The sequence below is a fragment of the Podospora bellae-mahoneyi genome, chromosome 7, assembly GCF_035222275.1.
Source record: "Podospora bellae-mahoneyi strain CBS 112042 chromosome 7, whole genome shotgun sequence".
Lineage (NCBI taxonomy): Eukaryota > Fungi > Ascomycota > Sordariomycetes > Sordariales > Podosporaceae > Podospora > Podospora bellae-mahoneyi.
Genome location: NC_085886.1, coordinates 72,879 through 95,693, shown reverse-complemented (window position 1 = coordinate 95,693; position 22,815 = coordinate 72,879). Strand labels below are relative to the sequence as shown.

The 22,815-nt window shown below is 52.2% G+C and overlaps 9 protein-coding genes and 1 non-coding gene across 10 annotated transcripts; 3 read left to right on the top strand and 7 right to left on the bottom strand.

Annotated features, from left to right (window-relative positions):
• Window positions 1-27: 27 nt before the first annotated feature.
• Window positions 28-2,443, bottom strand: PUS1 (tRNA pseudouridine synthase 1; the record flags this gene model as incomplete). The annotated part of the gene is made up of 4 exons (XM_062882047.1): window positions 2,367-2,443; window positions 1,790-2,121; window positions 264-1,727; window positions 28-202 (listed from the first exon to the last, which is right to left on the bottom strand). The coding sequence occupies exons 2-4, from the start codon at window positions 1,996-1,998 to the stop codon at window positions 28-30; spliced, it is 1,848 nt and encodes a 615-aa protein (XP_062727733.1). The 5' UTR covers window positions 1,999-2,121; window positions 2,367-2,443.
• Window positions 2,413-3,783, top strand: QC761_704750 (uncharacterized protein; the record flags this gene model as incomplete). Its single annotated transcript, XM_062882048.1, has 3 exons — window positions 2,413-2,470; window positions 2,684-3,016; window positions 3,074-3,783. 3 exons carry the CDS (start codon window positions 2,413-2,415, stop codon window positions 3,781-3,783), a joined length of 1,101 nt encoding a protein of 366 aa, XP_062727732.1.
• Window positions 3,784-3,844: 61 nt separating this feature from the next.
• On the bottom strand, window positions 3,845-4,601 carry QC761_704755 (uncharacterized protein). The gene is made up of 3 exons (XM_062882049.1): window positions 4,420-4,601; window positions 4,185-4,348; window positions 3,845-4,080 (listed from the first exon to the last, which is right to left on the bottom strand). Exons 1-3 carry the CDS (start codon window positions 4,482-4,484, stop codon window positions 4,076-4,078), a joined length of 234 nt encoding a protein of 77 aa, XP_062727731.1. The 5' UTR covers window positions 4,485-4,601; the 3' UTR covers window positions 3,845-4,075.
• A 764-nt stretch (window positions 4,602-5,365) lies between these two features.
• On the bottom strand, window positions 5,366-6,267 carry QC761_704760 (uncharacterized protein). Its single transcript, XM_062882050.1, has 3 exons — window positions 6,091-6,267; window positions 5,960-5,994; window positions 5,366-5,888 (listed from the first exon to the last, which is right to left on the bottom strand). The coding sequence occupies exons 1-3, from the start codon at window positions 6,147-6,149 to the stop codon at window positions 5,539-5,541; spliced, it is 444 nt and encodes a 147-aa protein (XP_062727730.1). The 5' UTR covers window positions 6,150-6,267; the 3' UTR covers window positions 5,366-5,538.
• Window positions 6,268-7,552: 1,285 nt separating this feature from the next.
• On the bottom strand, window positions 7,553-8,206 carry QC761_704765 (uncharacterized protein; the record flags this gene model as incomplete). Its single annotated transcript, XM_062882051.1, has 3 exons — window positions 7,553-7,901; window positions 7,966-8,066; window positions 8,111-8,206. 3 exons carry the CDS (start codon window positions 8,204-8,206, stop codon window positions 7,553-7,555), a joined length of 546 nt encoding a protein of 181 aa, XP_062727729.1.
• Window positions 8,207-9,583: 1,377 nt separating this feature from the next.
• Window positions 9,584-10,654, top strand: QC761_704770 (uncharacterized protein; the record flags this gene model as incomplete). The annotated part of the gene is made up of 1 exon (XM_062882052.1): window positions 9,584-10,654. The coding sequence occupies one exon, from the start codon at window positions 9,584-9,586 to the stop codon at window positions 10,652-10,654; it is 1,071 nt and encodes a 356-aa protein (XP_062727728.1).
• Window positions 10,655-12,092: 1,438 nt separating this feature from the next.
• QC761_0101200 lies at window positions 12,093-12,183 on the bottom strand. Its single transcript has one exon. It is a non-coding gene; the product is annotated as a tRNA-Pro (tRNA).
• A 161-nt stretch (window positions 12,184-12,344) lies between these two features.
• Window positions 12,345-14,407, bottom strand: QC761_704780 (uncharacterized protein; the record flags this gene model as incomplete). Its single annotated transcript, XM_062882053.1, has 3 exons — window positions 12,345-12,674; window positions 12,903-13,743; window positions 13,800-14,407. The coding sequence occupies 3 exons, from the start codon at window positions 14,405-14,407 to the stop codon at window positions 12,345-12,347; spliced, it is 1,779 nt and encodes a 592-aa protein (XP_062727727.1).
• Window positions 14,408-15,379: 972 nt separating this feature from the next.
• Window positions 15,380-20,759, bottom strand: QC761_704790 (uncharacterized protein; the record flags this gene model as incomplete). Its single annotated transcript, XM_062882054.1, has 3 exons — window positions 18,435-20,759; window positions 17,030-18,385; window positions 15,380-16,977 (listed from the first exon to the last, which is right to left on the bottom strand). The coding sequence occupies exons 1-3, from the start codon at window positions 19,939-19,941 to the stop codon at window positions 15,380-15,382; spliced, it is 4,461 nt and encodes a 1,486-aa protein (XP_062727726.1). The 5' UTR covers window positions 19,942-20,759.
• Window positions 20,721-22,692, top strand: QC761_0101170 (uncharacterized protein; the record flags this gene model as incomplete). Its single annotated transcript, XM_062873113.1, has 4 exons — window positions 20,721-21,367; window positions 21,563-22,037; window positions 22,101-22,265; window positions 22,443-22,692. The coding sequence occupies exons 1-4, from the start codon at window positions 21,271-21,273 to the stop codon at window positions 22,690-22,692; spliced, it is 987 nt and encodes a 328-aa protein (XP_062727725.1). The 5' UTR covers window positions 20,721-21,270.
• Between the last annotated feature and the right edge of the window lie 123 nt (window positions 22,693-22,815).

Here is a 22,815-nt window from a genome sequence, read left to right as displayed (position 1 = left end):
GGACCAAGTTGCCTGTAGCAAAGGTATTTACGTTCCATCCTCCACCACCCCATCAGCCTCATCGCCAAGCTCAGCCTCCAACGCCTTGGGCACCCTCTCGGTCCGATCAGACCGCTCATGGGAAGCGTCCACACCCCCGGCCGTCACCCACAGGAAATAGTCGGTGCGGAAGTTATCGACCTGGTTGAAGAACAAGTGGAACCTGCAAAAATGGTTGTCAGCAACATTATACAGCATGTGCCTGGTGCGGCATCAGCACTCACGAGTTCTCTTTCTCCTCCACCTCAAACATCCTCCGGTAGATGTGCTCGTCCTTGAACTTGATGATCTGATCCTCGTACTTGGAGAAGTCAATGGGCTCCTTGTCGAACCCGGCGGCCCTCTTGTTGTACTCTGTAAACATGGGACGTTCCAGCATGAGACCAAGACCGGGCGCCTTGGGGATGCTAATCCTTCGAGGCCCGTAGCTCTCCTTGATGAGATCAAGCGAGGCGCCGCAGCGAACGACCATGACCGCCATGGCGACCATCTTGCGAATCTGGTGCATCATGAAGCTCTGGCCGTGGACCTTGAGAGACAGCCACTCGGTATCGCCAATCTGGATAGGGGTGGTGTTGGCCTCGAACGACTTGATGTGACGCTTGGCAGATGCATCCTTGAAGGACTTCATCACGGTATAGTTGTGATAGTTGTGCGTGCCCAGGTAGAGGTTCAGGGCTTGTTGCAGCCTCTCGATACGGGCTGGCGAGATCCTGTATCTTCTCTTCGCCGCGACGTAGGCAGCCTTGATATCTCGGACGGCCGCATCAACGGGACTCAACTCCTTCTCAGACTTTGGTTCTTGCGGTGTCTCCTCGACTGGCTTGGCCTCTTCGGCCGGTTTCTCGGGCTGGGGCTCGGCAGCATCGGGCATTTCAACATCTTTGTCAGCGGTCGCATCTTTGCTCGCCTCTTCTTGGTCGTTTTTGGCCGGCTGTCCATCCTCGGCGAGTTCTTTGTCGTTGCTGTCTTGAAGCTTACGCACAACCTCAGCCCTAACCTCGGGGCTTAGTCTAGCAAGGATAGGCTCGATATCGTTCTTCTCCACCTCGTCCCAGAATCCCGTCACATCATCCAAGCGTTCGAGGTGCTCTTCCAACACGCCCTTCTCTTTGGCCGACTCGAGGATCTTTTTCCCAAGAAAGCTCTGTGGCTGGGGAGGCAATAGAGAATAACTGGGCATGAGATACTCATACCACCTCGAATCGCAAGACTGGTAGCAACTGAAAGCGTTGACTGTGCGCTGGATGCCCCATATCCTAATCTGTTCGGGGAGGTGGGAATTGATCTTTTCGACAATGTCTTCGTCCTCGACAATGAGCTTGAGAGACAACACGTTGCCAGCGGCGTGGACGCCCTTGTCTGTACGCGCGCAGCGGACCAAGCTCGACTTCTTGGGATCATCGGCGTTGGCCTTGGAGATGGCACCGGCAGCGACGAAAGCCGCAAAGATGTCGCCCTCGATTGTCTTCTCCTTGTGGTTGATCTGAATGCCGTGGTAGCCGGTGCCGGCGTAGCCAATCAGGACGGCAACCTTGCGCTTCGGTCGGCGGTCTTCGGCCTTGATCTCGTCGGGGGTGAACTCGATGCTCATGAAGCTCTTGCCGCCAACTTCCTCGTCGATCACCTTGCGGCGTTTGGCATCGCGGTTATTCCGGACCTGTTCGCGCTTGTCGGGGACGGACCCTCTGTCGGCTGGGTTAGAAGTCGGCATTGAGTTTTCTCGAGAATACAGCGGTTTGCAACATACTTTGCGCTTCCGAAGCCGCCGTGCTTACGCTTTCCTTGAGCGCCGGGTTTGTCATTCCCTCTCTCGCGGCCGCGGCCACCACGCTTGCCGTTGCGATTCTGGCTGCGGTCGGCATTGTTCTGAGAGTCGTTGGAATCCGGGGCGACGGGAGTGGCGCTGGAAGAGGCATCGGGGCCTGGAGCGACAGCAGGGATCTCGTCAGAGGCCATGTTTGCAGTAGGCGGGCGGCGCTCAATCTCATGACAATCGAGAGATTCCGGAGTGGGAGTTGGAAGCAACAATTTTTGGAGTCGCTGCAGAAAACATGGTGGGGTGGAAAGGTGGGGCAGTGCCTGTGCTAGCCGCTCTGAGATTAGCTCCCGCTGTTGCAGCCAAGAGACGGAACGCCAAGACTGGGGTTCTCTCTCCCGTTTCCAGCCATATTGATGACCACAAGTGTAGTCGGTTCCAGGTATGCTTATTCTTTCGACTGAAAGATCAAGCTGACGGTGCCAACAGGAACTTTGAGAATTAGCTCACTCGGGAGCGGTTCTGTCCCGCCGTCTCCCTGCGGCAAAGCTACCTGAAATGTACTCACAGAAACATGGTCAACTCCGAGCCAGCCAATCCAAGACACCACAACGATGTCGATCGAATATCAACTGGCCAGGATCATGTCCTTGGCGATGCTTTCCGGCCCGTGTTGGGGTCCCAATGTCTCCCCCTGCAGAATATGCTGTAGCCGTTACGGAGTATACCCAGCTGCAGTCTGCAGAACCGCCGCCCTGCCCGTGTGCTGTGCCCCGTTTCCATTTCCGCCTCCATTGCAAAACCACCAGTGTCCCTTTTCTTCCTGCCTATGGTGACTGTGTTGTTGATTCTGACTCCATGTTCGCAAGACGTGGGAGAACCCCGTTGCAATCGTCATGCTATCACCCGCATCAGGCCGGGGCGCTAACCGGCATTCCTCACTTATTTCGGCGTATATAGCGCTTGTTCTGCCAGCATTGTTGTTGTTCGTCGCCTATCCCGCCACAGTGGACGCTCAAATAACATGCTACGGTTTTGCTGGCCAAGCCTACACAGACAACACGCTCTGTCCTGGATCCAACGCCTGCTGCGGCCGAAAAGCTACCTGTCTATCCAATCGACTGTGCCACAACCCAAACGATCCAGAGGGTTTATGGGTGAGGGGTCCATGTGCAATCCGGGAATGGGATGACAGCTGCGGACAGATTTGTCTTTACAGTACGTTTCCTTGCATCTAACTACAGACAATCACTAACTCGATGGCGCACCCTTTAGACGAAACAGCCGCCAGCAATGGGGTTCTGCCGCGCGTAGTACAATGCCGCGATGGTAGCCTTTGCTGCAACAACGATCCACAATGTTGCCAGGATGGCAAGGGGATCTTTCTCGATGAACGAGGGGAAATCGTATCAACTCGAGCAACAGGTGCTACCACCAGCTTCCCCCCGTTAAGCGAGACCGGTACCGTCAGAACAACAGCCCCTGTGCCCACCACTTCAACATCATCTTCCTCTACATTTTCCTCTACGTCCTCCAAATCCACATCTTCTTCCTCGACAACGGAAATCGTGGTGCCGCCCACGAATGCCGGACCAGCAACACCAGCGCCAACCCCCTCGGACGAAGGTAACAACGGACTGAAGATAGGATTAGGTGTGGGTATTCCCTGTGCTGTGTTAGTTGCGGCTTTGTTGGCATTTTTGTTCTTCAGGCGGCAGAAGAAAAAGGCCTCCAACGGACCAGTGGCAGAGCTACACGGGGCCTCTCGTGATATGGTAGAGGTTCATGGGCATGACGCTCATGCAGGAGGGTATTATCGCTCAGATTTTCAGTCCAAGATGCCGCCACTCGATTCTGGTGCCAGGCAGGTGGATGATACTCAACAAAAGCATCCAGTAGAAATGGGAGGTGAGATGCCCACAGAATTGGACAGCAGCCCGATGCCGGGAAATGTGGTACACATGAGGAGAGCCGAGATGGGTTAGATGTCAGGCGCTGGCCACTTGATGCTGTATTATACAACACTCGATTGATCAAAATACAATAGAAAATTTCATTCTGTTTATTGGCCATGTGTCATTCTCACACCGTGCAGCTACCTGTCTTGGTTGAATGAGTTAAGGCAATTCATGATGGCTTCATCCTTAGCAACTTCACACCCGAGAAACATTTACTCTGATGTCCAACCTGCCCTTGTTGGCTTGGCCCTTGTTCCCTTGGCGCTGCCAATACCCCTTCTTCCCCCCGCCTGGTGTTGAGAGCTTGTGATCTGCAAGTTTATTCTTCACAGGCACAGTGTCAGTTCCAAACACTACCGGTGTAGGTCGGGAAGAAATGGACGAGGAACAGGAACAGGGTGATGATGGTGGCGGCGAAGGAGACGAACCACTTGCTGTCGATGGCTGCGTGGATGCGTCCCGAGTTTCAGCATCCCCAAGCGGGTCAGCCTTGGTATTTCTGTTCTCCCCTACAAATTTCTCGGCCTCTTCTTTTGTTGGAAAGGATTTGTAACAGTTATTTGGAAATCCCAGAACCTGCGCCTCGGTTTGCCTGCAGTACCTAGTTTCAGTATCGAGGAAGCCATGATGAAAGTGTGAAGAGTAAAATGTGACGCAACATACTCCCATGTCTCATATACACCCGGTTGGCGACCCCTTGCCACAGCGTACCACCTTTTCCGGGCCATGTTCGCTTTTGTTGAGTGGATCTGAAGCCGATGTCTCTTGAAGGAGGAAAGTTGAACGCAAACTGCCCGGTGCAATAAATCTTAACGATGATGGGGACCACCCTTTTATGCCAAAATCATCCCAATGGCAGGCGTAAATCTCATACTCTGTGGTGCTTTGGAAGTGCACACTTCACAGCAGCTGCCCAATGATGACACCAGATGGCGGCAGAGAGGCCTACTGCCAAGACCAGACGTGATGTTGCCCTGTATCACCAACCTCACAATGTGTCACACGGCAAAGGCCAACCACCTGCAACCACGACCAACAATACTGCCAATATCACCGTAAGGAGGGGTATCTGAAGTTGTGAGCCTCTCGTCGAAAGTAAGGCAGGCAATCAAAGGCAAGGCGGGTATCAAAGGAGTACTATTGGCCCAGAGAGATATTGAAGGACTTAGCAGAGGCCTGAGGCATAAAGGCACCGACCAGTTGACAGGGAGATAAATATGCGTTCAGGATCACTGTATTACTCTGAGTTTTCCTTCATCAAGGACTTCGAGGCCATTGAAGATTATTACTAGAATTAAATTACTTATTCCAAGCCCTGTATCACAGCCCTTGTCACACAATGAGGCCCGCTGGACACGACAGCATGCAGACAGGAAATGTGCAGAAGCGCGGTATAGATAAGGTGATTGGATATTCTGAGGAAAGCCTCTAGGTGCGGTAGGCGCCAATGATGTAGTATAGGTGTTCATGTTTGGAGGACGACAGGACCCAACATCTGATACTGGAAAGTGCGAGAAGCCAAATGAACCGTAATGTCAAGAACAGCTCCATTAAAAGCGGCCATGTCCTGTTAAAATCTTGCTCCCCAGGGTAATGACTGCTTAGGTATTTATGACATGAGTTGTAATTCCTGTAAAATAGGTCTCTTTGTTCATCGCATCCTATCAGCACAACCGTCTACCAGGCAACGGACCGAGATCGGGTCAATGCAACTACCCTCGATAATTTCCTCATGATTCCATGACCAAAAAATTCTTTACGCAACACTCCTCGTCTACCCGATCAAACCCATCTGACTTGGAAAGCCCAAACCCCGTCATTGCTGTTGTGGCAAGTGGCGTGAACTTGTCGCTTTTCGAGGTCGCTGTCGCCGTCACCGTTGACCTCGCTCAGCTGCACAGTGGGACTGAAGTCGCTGGTTGTAGCGTCGGGGGTTTCGGCGACGAGAGCGGAGCGCGCGAGTCCACAGGTTGGGAAGTTTACCAGTGAAAGCTCCGCCACACCAGGGGAGATGCCGAAGCTGACCGACGCCGCCATCGCCGGGACATTGACACATGCGTTGCCGTTCCCCTGGTAGGCCCACAAGAAGGAACCCTGGCAGTTGGGATTGCCCCAGCCGGTCATGTACCAGTCTGTCCAACAAAAGCAATGTCAGTCTTGACCTCTAACCTATTCATTGTGTCTCGGGAGTAATTTGACGTACAGTTATCGGCGCGGATGTCGAGGTGCACGGGGACCCTGGAGGGGCAATCAGAAGGATGTCAGTAAGGTACATTGATGTGTCCCACAGGATTGTGAGGGTCTCTGAAGGTCCTGGACAGTGTTGCAACATACGGAGTGGCGACGGCGAGACCGGCCATGCCCAGGGAGAAAACGCTGCTGGAGAGCTTCATCTTGACGACTTCCGAAGGCTCAGCGGAGGTAACGAGGTGTAAGTTGTCGGTTTTGGGGCTCTGGGGGACTCTATGAAAGCTCCTGATGCTCTGTCTCCTCCAACTGACGAAAGGTAACAATCATGGTTCTTATAGCCTTTTTCTCTTCATTCGTCCACCGCGCCCATTTCCACCTTCATTGCGGTTCACTCCGGCGGTGTCCTAGATGAGTGGATGCTGCCACTGTCAGGATCTCGAGGTAGTATTTGTTGGGCCTATACAGCACACTAAGGTTCAACATATTGTGATGTTGGCAGTTGGTTCTGTAGAACTTGAGTAGGGTGTTCAAGGAAAATGTCATGATATGGGCCATTTATGTTACATTCCGAGTTCCCGCTTACGTTGATCACCACTGCATCAGGGACCAACACGACATACTAGCTAGTAGTTATGTGGGTATGTGACCGACCAGAATCCTAGTGAACCCCGTGCTCTCTGCGTCTTATCCTGCGTGTAACCCGGAACAGCGACTGTCTGATTAACATTATTCCATTTAAGCACTGGACATAAGCCGCGGTGCATTGCGAGACATTTGCTGATGGGTGTGCCGAATTATTTTGCCCACTCTTCGGATTCTAGGATTTATGGTGCATCCGTTCCAGGTTGAGAACAAACAGAAATGTTAACTTTCAAAGCCGATGGATATCGTGTGGCAACAGGGGAAACTGCCTGGCATCCTGCCTTATCAGTATCAACCCTAAGAAAACATGGTAAGGTACCTAGGTAAGGTCTTGAACTAAATTCGGAATTCGGCACAATTGAGACCCCAAGAAGCGGGCATTGCTGAGGCGGTAACCTGCCTTACATAAGTGCCCTGCTTCTTGGCTACCTAGGTACGCAACGGCTTATAACATGTTGGCCTTTGTGGTCACGCCTTTCATTGCAACATCACCTCCACTCAATTACCAAAACAGGTATCAACCGCGAACACAGACAACAAAAACACAAACGATGGCATTTGGTCAGTTTAATCCTCACATTGAACCACGCCGGGTTGGATCAGGGCAAGGTGGTTCTCTTTCCACGAAGCAGACAATTGCCATCTCTGTCTCTCTCGGTGTATTTTTCATCATATGCATTGCCAGCATCTGCCTATCGGGAAGATGTATCCGCAAAAGCCGTTCTGCACGGGGAACAAAGTCTACATTTCCGAATGTGCAGCTCGACAAAGGAGAATCGTAGCCCAAAGTACGTGCGAGTGGGCGCTGGGTTCCACCAGATGTTGGAAATTTGAGGACATAAATGGCAGAGACCTGGACCGTGTTGGATACCTAAATGTATCAATTCTCATTTGTAAAGGATGGTTATGCTGAGATGCGGGCTATGGGTCAGATGGAATGATTCACCGATAGGTACATGAAAAATCACGAGCTTAATCTTCTTTGAACCCTAGACTTTGTGTTGCTCCCTCTCAACCCAACTCGCTCCTCAGGCCTCAACTTAGGCGTCGATTCTCTCCCCTTCCTCATCCTCCATGCATCAGAGTCGTCAGGGTGTCCCTGTAACAAAAGGTTTCGGGCAGATTGGCAGGGCGAGGTGTGGTCCAGCAGTCCAAGCTGTGAGCGACTTCGTGGGACCATACAGATAAGGTAACTTTGCGGCGCAATCTCCGAAGAAGTCAAGGTGATCTCCGCCGTTCCAGGCTGAGCAGCCTCGGGGCCCGAGTAGCTTGACACTGTGTAAATCCACTGACGCGCCTTGACGGGAATCTTGCTGTTTCTGTGATCAGCACTCATTCTCATCGTGACCTGCCGAGGGAGCGAGGTTGGAATGCTACCCGAAGTCAGTGGCCTGGATCTCGATAGTCGTTGGAGAAAAGATGCATTGGCAAAAGAGTTTTGAAACCTTGCACCTTTTCCAGAAGTTCAGTCTTACATTCTAGAAATGCTGGTTTGGAGTTCAGAGCGGGAAGAGAGTCGTACATCAATGTACGTGACATCCCACACGTCAATGTCGTGAGGATCGCAGTAGCTATTTGCGACCGCAGTATCGTAGCAAGGCTTGGGAACATGCCCCATGATCTCTGGGCCATACTATAGGAAGCACTGGGCATATCATTTAGCCCACCACTGGCTCCCGTGTCGAGAAAAACTCAGAGCAGTGAATCTTTCTGTCAGTGAGTCCAGGGGCCAAAGAGCAAAGGCATGGTGAGTGAATGATGGGAAGAACACCACAAGGCTGTTGGCCCAAGTTGCACGCGCCATGGCCGGTTTGAAGAATCAGCTCAGTTTGAACTGGGGAGAAGGCCAGTGATGGCAATAATGGACTTATTGAAGGGCAAATGGGGCATATATGTACTGGCTTTTACATGTTAACGGCAGGTGACACCACACACTAGCTCCCCGTTTCCGGTAATCTCACGTGGAAAAGTCCCGAGCTCATCCTTCCCTTCTTTTATCATTTTGTGTGTCTGCAGTCAGTTTCAGTTTATTATTGCCCTATGGAAGACAGCTGTGGGAAACATTTGTGTTTCGGTCTCCCCGAGTACATTCATGAACAGATGATGCATACCTACTTACATGGTAGGCAGCCTTGGCTTCCGCAAGTCTTAGAACAAATGCTGTGTTTCTAGCTGTTATTTTATTGAGGAGAGACACAAAATCACATTTTAGGCTCCCCTGAAAAGTAGGTAGGCATGAGGCTGTCCTAAAATCAAGCCCGGTGCTCATCAAATCGGGAGGCCTATTAGAGAAGTTGGCGCGCCAAGTGTCATCTCTTAGCGAGGGCCGCCAGAGCAAGCCTTACTTTGACATCTTACAGGCTTAAAAACAGAGGGAACACCCGGGAGGGCAATGGCAAGTAACCTGGTCTTTCCGTTTTTTGCCCACTTGATGTACCTGGATACTCGAAAAAGCCCTCATAGGTATGTTCATCGTCGCGCTTATTTTCACTGTTAATCCCAACAACACTCTTCCACTGACATCGATTCCGCCTTGTTTTCAACTGACAGGGGGTCCTCTCATGGCGCCGCCCTCTCTGCCTGCTTGTGCCGTGGGGTTCCCACGAATGCCTAGCAGGTAGCAATACCCCCATGACAGCCAAAACCGCCCCGTGAGTCACTTGCCTCCCCTTACTCCGCCAATAACATTGAATATCAACCCACTGAATCTGATGCAAACCCCGGTGACTCTGACCGATTTAGAATGAAACCAATCATATACCCTGTGAGGCCATGACAGCGACGCCTTTAATGTCAAAGCGGTATAATAGGTCCCCTGCCAAAGTCGAGCATTGGTATCTTCTAGTCTCTTCTACTCCCGTTTGTTTCACGCTTTGCTGTGTACAATTAGTGTCTTCGGTGAAGTCCTCACTTGCTAATTGTTGATCTGCATCCGAGGACAGGTTTCAGGCCGCATCTTGCTTTTCAGATAAATACCAAGTCACTGCACTCAAACATGGGGCTTTGTTTTCACTCTTCCACTTACCTCCCCCCATCTCTTCCTCCCCAATTTGGGGGGAAAGGCCTCGGCGATCCAACATCCGATCTCGAATTCCCCGAGACTAACCCAAGTAACGAACAATACTTTTCCCAACATAGCCGTCACCCAAAGGCCAAACATCCTCACCACCCCTTCAAATGGTCCACCCGACGCCTCCACACAATTCACCAAAAAGCCCATGAGCACTGGCTCTGGTCCCTCAATTACTACTGGTCCCACCACGACCCCTCCAAGCAAGCTCCCCTTCGCATCAAGCCTCATCAGGTTCGCGCTATTGCCAGCAGCAAGGCCATCGGGCCAAAAAGAGCTGGCATCGAACCCTTTGCTAGGACATGGGCAAAGTGTAATCTGGTCAAAAGGAGACGAAAGGACCAACAAGGACACTGGAACCAGCTGGCGGAATATGCATTGGAGGACCAAGAATGTGCAGCGGTTCAACTTCCCTATGAGAGGGAGGGGGAGCGATCAGAAAGACGACAGCTGCAGAGGAGACCCCCGAGTTTGGAGAGGGAGGATGCCTTTCGGGATGAGGAAAGTTCCAAGAGAAGGAGGGAGATGATGATAAGGAGGGGTCGTGGCTTTGGGGGTGCTCCTGCTCCGGAGATGAGTCTGAGTGTTGGAGAGGAATATGATCTTGGTGATAAGATCAGGGTTGTTGGGTATGAACAGGCTCTGTACGACAAACAAAGGTACAAAGCTGCGGTGCGGGGCGAGATTCGCTGGCCACAGATGGTTCAGACTTTGGAAAGAGAGGAGACAGACATGGCGTCGCTGCATGAGCGAGAGTTGGTTGGGTTGTCGCAAAACAGATTGCGGTTCGACTTCAGGGGACGATCAAGCGGCAAGGAACAAGAAAACATCAGTCAACAACGTGACTCATTGGCTACCGCTGGATGGGTCCTCGGCGTTGATGATGCGCATATGCGAGAAGCTCCGCTGCTGGAAGATGTCCATGACATCAGTGAAAGAGGCGGCGGAAAGGATGAGGAATGGGAATTTCTAGGCAGAGTTGAGTTGGGTTTTTAAGAGACAACGCACTACTATTCAGCGAAACACGTGCAGTGGCAATAGAGGATGACCTCGGGTCCTGGGTATTCCTATCACCAAGTCCATGACGGCTCGAAGCAGGTCCGCCATATGAGATCCCGTCTGCCCAAGGATTCTCGGCTAGAATATACAGCTGCGTGCTGTGCTCGGACTGGCCCTCATTGAATGGATCTAGGATGGGAACCCGGAGGACGATGGGCATCAGGGACTGGTTGTGTGCTCGTGGTACATGCTACTTGAGCTCGCCAAAATCTTACTGGATATTCATGTGTTATCACTACATCTGATTTCACAGAAAGTCATTTTGCATTGGTTTGAATTTCATTTAGGTATGCTACATAAATGTCTACTACAACATAGATCATAATAAAGTACTACACATCTATTCGCTTGTCGCAGTGTTTCTACGCTACCTTATCGTTACATATACAACATGGCTAGATGCACAATAGCACCTCAAGTACCCCTTCAAGCAAAGCCCTTTATATGTTTCTCAGCCCTCAAAGTAACCTACTTGTCCATTCCGATTGATCCCGACCACATTTACGCTCTCTCCCGTAGTATGTGGGAATCCACCAAAAACAGTTGTCATCGTGGATTTGACGTCGATTGTCTGCGTTTGGGTCCTCGTCGTCATTATTGTAATAGTGGTAGTGATGGTAGGCTCTGTTGGCTCTTCGATGTCACGGAGGCCTACCGAAAATATGGTTGAGGCTCTCGTTGTGGCTGACGGCACAGCAATGATGGCTTGCGGGGCTTCTGTTGAAAGTGTCGTTGGTTGTTCTCGAACTTGAAGAGGTACCATGGCCCGCTTGAACTCGTCAGGGTGTTGCAGACGATGTCCATAATGGGCGATGGGTCGTGGAAGACCAAGAGCTGGACTAGAGTGTAGCAAGACCACAGCACCGAGGTAGCTTGTCAATGTAGATATGTACATATTGGCGACCTCACTGTATCAAGTCCTGGAAAATTTGGCAAAATAGGTTCGGTACAATTACCGTAGATGTCGCTTCGAACACTGTTGTGGGAAAACGGCAATGCCATGAGACGGGACTGGAGAGAGAGCAGGGGCTTTTAAAGGCCAAAACTAGGCAGAGCAGTGGAAACAAAAGTGGAAGGGAGCATATGGAATCTGGATACGCATCATCATAAACTTGGTTTACAATGTTATAATTGAGGCCGGCATTGCTTCTCATGCCATGGGGATTCTGAGACAGGGGCTGGGCATACAAAGTCTTCCCAGCCATGAGCGCGCTCTGGAATTCCCAGCCAAGTCGAGACGTTTCAAAAGTCACCCTGCCTCGTCTACATTCCAGTTTAATCTCAACGTCATGAACTTCGCGCATAGAACTTGGAAATCTGACCCGTGAAAAAGAACATGTGTTGATCAATCAACAGATTTTACAAGCAAAAGATAGGGCCGAGCCAGGGCTCGAACCTGGGACCACTTGCAACAGCTGTGAGAGCCTATTCCCAAAGCAAGTATGCTACCACTACACCACACGGCCTAACATGTTCGATGGCTTGTGAAATTGGAATCAACACCTATGGTCGACATGATGTTGGTTTGGCCTTTTCCCCTTTTCAATTGCATGCAAGTAAACAAACCACAAATAAATTGCACTGGGTACTTGGATTACCTGAAGCCTAGCGTACTCTCACCTCCTCTTCATGAAATCAACACGCCGTTCACGCAAACCTTGACCGCCTGCCCATCCTTCAACTCGGCCAACATATCGTCACTCGCCTTCTGGCTGATCATGAACGTCGACACAGCAGGGAAGACCCCCGGGATCCGCGCAAAGGCGCTTGCATCCACCACTCTCAACCCACTCACCCCTCTAACCCTAAACTTGCTGTCCAGCACCGCCAGCGGGTCATTGTCCGCCCCGATTCTATTGGTAGAAGTAGGGTGGTGCCCAAAGGTCCGCTCATGAATCCAGTTTTCATCCTCCTTCCCGCAGTATCCATTCGCATCTGGTCCGGCATTGCAAGGTGGCTCCACGGTGGTGATACCTACACGGGAGTACACCGTTCTGATCCAAGCGACAGTGTCCTTCATGGCCTCCATGTCCAACTCAGACCCGGGCGCGAAATGGTTAAAGTTGATCTCTGGAGTCTCGGTCGGGTCTGAGCTTCTAATCTTGACCCAGCCCTTGTTGTTGAGGGAGGATCCCTTCACCATGGAGACACCGTACGGGCTGCGCGGCTCAGCTGGGGTGCGAACCGGGTTATCAGGCCAGAAACCTCTGAACAGGAACCCTTGACCACCCATTAGGAACATGTCTCTCTCCCCGTGGGCCGGGTGCTTGGTCTTAAACATGGAGACTTCCGCCAAACCGGAGCCGGCGCTGCCAGTGCCAACGATGGGCATTTCTTGATTGTCCATGAGGTTTTGACCGACACCGGGCAGATCTTTGATCAAAGGAATACTGTACTGCTTCAGGAGGGCTGCATCTCCAATACCCGACAGCTGGAGGAGCTGAGGGGAGTTGAAGGCACCTCCCGAGAGGATGACCTCGCGGCGGGCGTAAGCAGTGCGCTTGGTGCCTTGGGCATTGGCAGCGCGGCGCGAATCACCCTTATACAGAGAGCGTCCGAACAAGTACTCAACTCCAGTGGCGCGGGGCTTGGCCGCAGTGCCATCGCATTTGGAGGCTGTATCAAAGAGAATCTTGGTCGCGAGGGAGGTAAGAGAGACGGTGAGGTTGGAGCCGACAGTGCGCTGTGTGTCTTGGATGTAGTTGCGGGAGGAGTATCGGTTGCCATTGGAGAAGGCGTGGGTGACGAGACCGTAGATCGAGGAGGTCTGATCGCGGTTGGGGTTGATTTCGTTCGGGTCACGAGTCAACAAGTTGTTCATGGACTGTCCTGATAGGCCCCAGTCTTGCGCATATGTCTGCATCACACGGTTGCCCGAGAGCTGGCCGAGCTGGCGCTGTTGGGTCATGGAACCCATGTTGGTCTGGAAAAAGCCGTCGAAGCCATGATTTGCCGCGTTGGCAGCTCCACGGGTGGCATAGTTGTTTTTTTCAATCTTCTTGAAAATGGCGTGCATGTTCTCAGCTCTGTTCAAAGCTGTGTCAGCATCAACACGGGAAGGGGCAGAATGGATTTAACACACCGCCAGCTGTCATCCCCTGTGACATTGGCATGAAAGTTCCAATCACTATCACTCGGCAGCCAAGTGACCATGGCGTTGATCATGGACGAGCCACCGAGTGTGGAACCGCGAGGATAATACACTCCAAGCAGCGTAGAGCCAGCCGGTGCACCACTCTGCCCAACCCAATACCTGCCCTCTCTTGTCCTCCAGGTGAGATGACTATATTTGTTGTCTCTTGGATCCCCCTCTGGATAGTGCTTCACGAAGAAATCCCACGTAACGGTGGGGGTGTAACGACCGAAGCCTTGTCCCGGACTGTCGTCACCAGCCTCGAGGATCAGAACAGAATAGCCCGCTTTGGCAAGATTTGAAGCGACAACACCGCCTCCGGGGCCGCTCCCAACGACGATGTAATCGTAGATGGCGCCATCTCGTGGGGCCGTTTGAGCAGTTGCTGTGAGTGGGTTTAGAGTCAGCAAAAGAGCAAGTGACAAGAGGCTGGAAGCGCCTCCGCCTCCGTTGTTTGAGGTGCCCAATGATAGCTTCATCTTGGCCGCCAACGAGACAAAGGGGGTAGAGAGCCAGCGAAGCTTCATTGTCAATACCTCCAGGGATAGTATGTTCATTTGTACTTTGTTCGTGAGCACCGGCCTCCCCACTTATCTCGGAACGATGCAGCCGAGCTCGCCTCAAGCATCGAATTGTCGATATTGACAACGACCAAAGAGGGTCTTGGCATCCCCTGACGACTTTTTCCAAATGGTGAAATGGTCAGGGGCAACGGAAACCCCACCTCTCGGCTGGACATCCGAGTTAGAGTGAAGGTAATCTATTTGTGTGTCGAGGGTAATAAGGATGCCGGTAAATGGATTGGGGCAGTTGAGTAAAGTTGAGCGAGGGCGGATGTCGTAAAATGTCCTTTGAAGCAGCAGGCAGTAACGTTAGTGGTCGGTACCTGATTGCAATGTACAGCAATTCGGCATCGCAATTTTTCTGTGGCTGATGTGCCACTTGGTAAGCCCCAAGGTGATGCAGGTGGCTCAAGTATTGTGTAAACCCTCTCGTCTCACCGTAGGCCTGCTTTTTGCTTGTCCTGGCTCATGTCGCTTCTGGGAAACCAGCGCGGCATTGCGCACGCAGGCATGGCACTTGTCATGTTGGACACCTACCTTAGATGGATACTGTGCTTGATCTGCCGTTTGTCGCCTCGTCTTTCCCCAATTTAAGGCCCCAACGTACCGAGTGGGGAAGGGTGTATTGACGCCTTCTGCCGGGATACCGGAGTGGCAAGTTGCAACCTATCGATGCTCTCAGCTTCGCAACATTATAGCCGGAGATTTTGGCCTTCCGTTTTGAGGGGCGACACCAAGAAGACTGGCTCGAACCAGGCTCTCATCAATCCAAACAAACGAGTTAGCCTAAAGACCACGGGGAGGTGTCTCAGAAATGTCATCATTAAACCAACAAACCCAAGAGGTATCTAGACAACACACCAACCACGAGAACAAGCAAATATGCAAACGCACCGAATGAAAGCACACCGCAGGTGGAATATAAAAAGAGATGCCCGTTCAACCAGCTCTATGTCCCGCGCTCTTCTAGTCTTCATCCCAATCCGAATCCCTATCCTCCATCTCGCCATACTGAGTCCCGTCATGCTCGAGTCGAGCCACAAACTGCTTGACAAATTTACCATCTGCATTCAGTCCCGCATACATGAGCGACGTGAGGACGAGGGGAATTTGAGATGATCCCGAGTTCGATGCCTTGATATACGCCAGTTGTCTACCAGCCATTGCCCAGGCAAATTTGGGCGCCATTTTGTAGCACTGCTTAAAAGTCGCACTGGCCTTGAGCACAGTCCATGGGTCATAGGGGCCGTTACCACCAAAAAGCAAGGCCGTCGTAGGGTCTAGTTTGAGGGGCATCGACTCGGATATTCGCGGTTGGATGACGTTCCACCCTCCAAAGATTTGAGTGACGGTTTCTGGGTACGAGAACTTGGAGTTACGGCCCTTGCCTTTGGCCATGCTTGTCTTCCAGTCCTTCTCCAATTGCGCAATATCGTTCTTCAGCCACTGGAGTATGCCGCGGATTGTCTTGGAACCCTGGCCTGCCTCTTCAAAGCTTTTGAAGTAGCTAACAAGATCTGGATCCCAATAATGTGCCGCTGAGTTGCTATTGGCCAGGGTGTCGGTGCCACGGGAGTGGATCAACTTGTTCAGGGCTTCCATTTCACGACTAATGGTCGGTTTGGCGATGAAAAACTTGAGGTAGTCGATGATGTGCCGTGGTTCGTCCTGCCCGCTCCAGTGGTCGCCTTTGTATGCCGGGTCTGGAGGCTGCATATTGTGTGGGCCAAACTTCTCCTTTCGCAGACGCTCCCAGCTGGCTTTGTCGAAAAGAATACCTTGTTTGCTTTGGTCGACCAATTTCCCCACGAGGGCGCCGAGCCAGATGGCAGTCTCATCTCCAACGCTGTTGTTGTGATAGCAAAGCTTCTCTTTGTAGTTTGTGCACATGCCCAGAAAGTTGGGCTGCATCGAAAACTGAAAGCTTTTCTCAATCATGTCGTACACGGCAGCATCTGGGCTCTGTTCACCCGTCTCCAACATGAGATCGGAAAAGGTGGTCTTGTCTTTTCCCAAATATGCCGACAGATCCGGCTCTTCTGGCACCACTGCGTTGACGAAGTTTTCCACGATCAGAGGATCCCAACAAACCCAAGCCATGTCACCGTCGTAGTCTCCACCAGAAAGCTTTTCGGCGAGTGGAACGTTCCCTTTTGACGAGAAGACAATGACGTCCTTCAAGGCGTGCAACTGTGGTTTGAAGACAGCTCGCACCCTTTGCACGTCACTGGCAAAGTGGGCAGGAGACCGCGCGACAAGAACATCACAATCGGAGAGAAGGGTATAGGAGGTGTCATCGGCGTCGTCCCTGAACTTGGAAGAGAAGCCGACATGGACTTCCCCCTCCTCCAGGACTCCCCAAAAGTCAACGACCATGTATATGTAGGCCGATCGGCCCACCTTAATGTTGAGCTTTGTGCTCAAGATATCGCACTTTTGCTTCTGGAGTTCCCACGCAATGTCTTGAATGTACTTTTGGTGCTTGGGATCGAAACCACTGTTGAGCAACAGATTCAGAACTTCTTCCTTTTTCTCGGGCAGGCCTCCCAGAAAGGCCACCTCTCCTATTTCCATGTTAGTTACTTGCGACAAGCACTGTAGAGGCGAGAAACCCACCGTTCTTTACTCTGTCTGCCCGTCCACTCCAGTTCTCATGCAACCACTGACGTAGCAGGAGAGGATGCTTGAAAGCAGCCTTTTGGTCGTCAAACTCCTTTTTGAGATCATTGGTGAGACGTGCGCCTATGGCACGCTTCATCTGAGCCTTGTCTTTGGCTCTATCCTCCAAGACGGGGAGGAACTGCAGATTCAAACCAGCCGACTTGAGTTCAGTTGCGTACGCCCGTATTTCGAGAGTTCGTTGGTGGATGTCGACCGTCTGAGGGTCACATTCCCACTTCCGTTGCGACAGCCATGTCTCGATCCATTCTTCGTCGCCTGTATCAAGTACATCCATAATCCACATTCCTTTGGCGGAGCCGATGCGGCCCTGAACTGCCGAGGGGATCTCTGTGAGACCCATGATGTCTCTAATTTTTCGAGCCACCGTTCGTGACATGCGTCCGACGCCGTCGTTCATTACCTTGCCAATCGGTGACAGCATGTCTTGCGGCTGAACAAAAATCTGGGAAGCGCTGAAAATGACGGTGGGGAAGGTTTTGCTTAATCCCAGCTGGATGCGAGAGAAAAGCTTGAGATGCGGCTGTGACTGATTCTTGGGCTCGTCCAGGTTGAGTAGCCAGTTCAGCATCTGGCTCACTGTACAATCAGTGTGGCTACCCATGGGCTCATTGAGGGGGGGCACCGTCAATGCCTTGGCCCGTTGGAAGTTGGTTCCTGTCTCGGCAAAAAAGTGCAGCCGCTCTTTGGAAACAATTTTGGTCTTCTCTTCAGGTGCCAGGCTGTACTCTTTGATGGGCCTGCGGAACCCGGCATCCTTGGCGAAGAAAGCTCTCCAACGCCGTCCAACCAGGCTATGAGCACTGCTAGTAAGCCATTTAATGACCTCTTCAGCACCGTGTGGCTCGGCATTCTTGATCAGATCAGGAGCCGAGCTAGCAGTAGGTGACGACAGAAGGACCTCGAGGAACCGGTCAGCGCCAAACCGACGCGTTAGCCTACACCCTTGGTCAAGTCGCAGGGGCTTCATATCAACCAAAAATAGGGGCGCTTGCTTATCCTTGTCTGGATTGAAGTCCAGACTGATGGACATAAGAACAATACTTCCGTTGAGCTCGAAATTGTTCAGGGCGGCAGCGAAAACATCCGAAGGCGGGCGTTCTGGAAAGGTCTTGCCTCGAAAGATGTCAAGTTGGTACAAGCTGCTTCGAATGTCGGTGATATCCGATGTTGCCCACTCGGGTAGATAAACGAGGGATTCGTGTTCTGGGTCCACGTTGCAATGGTGAAGGATCCTCGTCACTTCCCATGCCACTGCCAGAGGGGCATCCGCTAACCAGGTCGGAAATCTTGCTGTCAAGATGTCAGTTTCTATGCTCGTTCTATGGGGGAAAAAACATACGCCAGGTGTGCTCCAGTCGCGTCCGAATCGTGGCCAAACTTGCCAGTGCTGCTTTTGGTGCCCTGGGGGGCTGTGTGGCTTGCTTACGTGGCGGGAGTTGCTCGATCTGTTGGACCTGTTGTTGCTGCTGTTGTTGTGGCTGGTGGCGGTGATGTTGTGCATGGTGTTGTGTAGGCTGACGGTAAGGCGGTGGCAAGACCGGTGGCTTGTGAGGCGTGTGGGTGGGCGTCGGCTTCAGCCGTGTTCCAAGATGCTCGATTTCGTACTCGGCCTCCACCGCATCCCTAACGTCTTCTGAAAAGTCGGTATCGAAATCGTTGGTCAAATCTATGACCTCTGCTGGCGCAACTTGGGGCTTAGCTGATATTGGGGCTCCATTGCTTGGGGGAAACAAGAGCCGCTTGGTTGTGTCCTGTTGAAGAAAGTGATATGCGGCTGGATTGTGCCCTTCGCAAAGCTCGTCCTGAACACCGGCCCGTTGCTGAGTGCAGTTGAATTTTGAGGTGACTGAAGGTTGAGATAGCCGAGAAACACTGTTTTGTGAAAGCCGGAATGGGACTGTCATCGTTACCACCTCCGCTACACCGACATCCTCCTTCTTAATGGCTGTGTAGTGGCTGGTCCTGAGCAGTTGGGATTCGTTCACTGCCGTTGTATGGCTTGAGAGGCTGTGTTGATCCGTCTTCCAGTAACTCGAACTTTGGTTAATCTCAAAAGACGGTTGCTGTGACCAGTTTGTCGATTTGGCGTGGTTGTTCCTTCGGCTTGTCTCGAGCACTACTGCCCCATTCAAACGCTGACGAGTCGGTACGGTATCCAAGAGTTTGGAGAAGGGGACAGCCGAGACAGGAGTGGATGATGAACGACCCAATGATGGAGGAGCAAAAGCTTGATCCCTTGGCTTCTTGCTGCTTCGAACTGGGTAATCTTCGTCATCTGAACGACGCTTCGTAGAGCCAGCAGAAGATGGTGACCTTGGTCTCACATCGTGAACGGCCTGGTATATTCCTGCGGTAGCAGCAGCATCGCTACGGGATCGAGCGAAGGACCTGGATGCCGCGGGAGTCAAGGTCTGTGCCCTCACCAAAGTGCTTTGACGTTCCGCAAGAAGATTGCACAGAATTTGCTCGAGTTGGGCTCGTTCCCAGGGGTGGACGGCTTTTGGGGGTAAATCTTGAGACAAGGGCAGGGTTGCTGAATCTGCCCGTGGCTTGTGGACCCATTGCTGGCTGGCGGACTTTGCCTGATAAAAAAAATCATGGAGTATATGCTCCAAAGCTTCGTTGTCTTTGTAGCAGAGAAAGCGGATGGCCGAGATGATACGACGATGGCGTGCAGCTTCTTCCGTTTCGTGGCCGGCGGCTCTGGTGGGAGAGACATCGGGGACCTGTATGCTGAGGCCATACATAAAATTGAGGCCCATGACTGTTTCATTGACCTTGTCATTCTTGCTAGGCGTAGCAGGAATCAATGGCCTGTTGTTTGGCATTGGGACTGGCATTGGCATTGTTGTGCAATGTGGGCCGGTGCCTCATTGGGGCTAGGGCAAAGCGTGGCAGAGGTGAGGTCGGAGGGAGAGTTCTGTCCGTCGATATCGTGTTGTTGTGTTGGACAGTGAGGGCATCTAGTGTTGAAGATCTGGGGAAAGTGGCAGGCGGGAGCTAATTTGGATGCTCCAGCTTCTGCTTGCAAATGGTGAATCTGACTGGTCGCCGCAGGGGAGAGGCTCCACACTCTGGGGTGAAAGAAGACTAGGCAGGCGCAAAGGATGTCGGGTGTGCTACAAGAAGGCAGATGGGATGATGGTGCGGCGTCTGCTATGGAAGGTGGTTTGAAAAGACGAGAGGAGGAGATACCATAGGGAAGAGCACGTCGAAGTGAGATTGAATTTATTTTGGCGGCAATCGCGCCTGTTTGGAGTCCGGTGAGCGACTTGAGAGAGCCTTGTCCTCCTCCCCAAGGCTTTGGGAGCATCTGCTTGTGATGGCTATTTCGTTTTTTTGCAGTACGAAGTAGCAACTTTACAAGCGGTCAAATGTTGCTCTTTTCACTCTTCAGAAGATTATTATCAGTACTTGAATGCTTACTTTGAGCATCTGATCTCTTCCAGTACCCTCCCTACCTTCAGAAGAAAGCTCCTGTCGTCGAAGCCTTGGCACATGTGTGAAAGCACAGGCCACGCGGGTAGGTGTGGGTCCCACTCCCACGATGGGCGAAGATGCAGGGACAGATTTCAGGTGACAGGTAGGCTGCCGACGAAAGGAACCATGGACGGGACCCTCGGATGGATGGTCTATTCGATAGGTGAGTGTCCCTCTCGATACACGAATGGGTTGATGGGATTCTTTATGTATAAGGTAAGGTAGAGATGCCATTGCGGGGTCGAGACTGGAGGAGGGGCGCTCAGTCAGCAACCAGGCCGGTGGGGAAAAGCTGCAATGGTGATCCGTCCACCCGCTAATCCCGAGAACCCCACCTCAAAATTGAATGCTGGTCGCTGCTCGGCTTCTTTTTCGACAGCAGACAACGACATCTCGGCTTTGCATCGGAATTCAACACCATCAACGGCCACCATCATCCAAGGAACAGCGTGACGGCCCTGGAAAAACCACTTCATTGATTGCTCCAATCCCTGATCGCCCGCTGCCGCTGCTCCACCCTGAACCAGCTGCGAACCCAGCCCTGTTGCTTGCGCGGGCCACTCGCTGGAGCACCGCTGAAGTTTGGAGGCCCACCTTCGTCATTCGGTCTTCATTCGGCCACCTCGAGATAGCAATCGTACTCCAACCCGGAACGAACGCCTGAACGGCCGCCCCCCCGTTTTCTGTAATCCCCAATGTCGGAGACACAGGAAAGCCCGGGGCCCAGCCTCGAGGATCTCACACCCGAGGAGGCCAACCGTATCATTCACTCCCACCGCAAAGTGAGATACGGTACGTGCTCTGCAGTGGCGTTTGGGTGACGACTCGTCTCCAACGCCATCGTCCCCCTTTCCATCCTGTTTGTTTACTTGTGTCAAGCGCCCCTGTCCATCTCATCTCATCTCATCTCATCCAATCCTCCCACTCTGCCTTGCCCAAGACATTGCAATACTCCACCTCCTGCCAGTGCGCTGACGGGATTCCTAGGCACTGCATGCTGGCCATGCAGACAGAGGAAAGTCAAGTGTGACAACAAGAGCCCCTGTGAGAACTGCGTCAAGAGAGAACATCCGTCGCTCTGCTCTTACAAGCCCAACCGGTCAGCCACAAGCAAGAGTGGCTCGTTTGGAACCGAGTCCCTCACTCCGGGAAAGAAACGCCCACGATCTCCAGATGATGCAGACACCCGAAGCCAGAGCAACGACCCTCGTGAAGCCATCAGCACTTACGAACCAGACACGGCCGAGACCACGCGTTATGTTGGCCAGAATAGCATACCAGCTTTGCTCAGAGAACGGACAGCAGCAAACGAACCCCAGGACGTCAACGAGATACGCCAAGACATGCGGTCCCTCCTCGGCCTCGACAACTCGGCACCCTTCCCGCTCATGTCTTCCCGTCATCTCGACCGGCTGACCTCTGACATTTCGGCCGAACTTCCCTCTGACCGGGAAGTCATGAAGTATGTCACTGTCTCCTGTTCCAGTTGCGTCCTCCCACGCACACCCCGCTCACGTGTCTGCAGGCTATTCCGAACCTACAAGGAGATTCCCCAGCCATTCTGGGGGTTTGTCATTGACATTGACGACCTTGAATCTCGACTCATGGTGTACCTGGAGGACAGAGCAAAAAATGCCAGGGCGTCCACCAAAGCCACGAAACCCGTCTCTGCGTCATGGCTAGCCATCTTGTTTGCCGTTCTTGCTGTTGGCTCACAGTATCACGATTCACCTTATCATGTGCGAACCCGGGACTCCCAAAAATACATCCAGATATCTTTTCACTTTCTTCGTCTTGGAAACTTTCTTTTGAGGTAATAATGCGCCTGGCTGCTCAGGATACCAGCGGTTTGCTGACATTGTTCCAGACCAAATCTGGACTCCATCCAGGCCTTGCTCATGACGAGCTTTGTGTTGCTTAACGACATGAAGGCCGAGGCATCGTGGGCATTGATGGGCCTCACTTGCCGCCTAGCCCAGTCTCTTGGCCTTCATCGGCCACAACAACTAGATGGTCGGCCGAGCCCAGAAGCGGAGAAGAGAGAGGTGTCACGCCGAAAACTTTGGTATGTACCACGCCTGACTACTCACCCACGCAACATGTATAATTTGTCCTGACGCCTTCCAGGTGGACTTGCCTATGGCATGATACCCTAACATCACTTTCCTTTGATCGGTAAGTCCCATTCTACGATTTGCACCCTCCTTCTTCCTTGCGTCCTTACCAGAACTCTTTTAGCT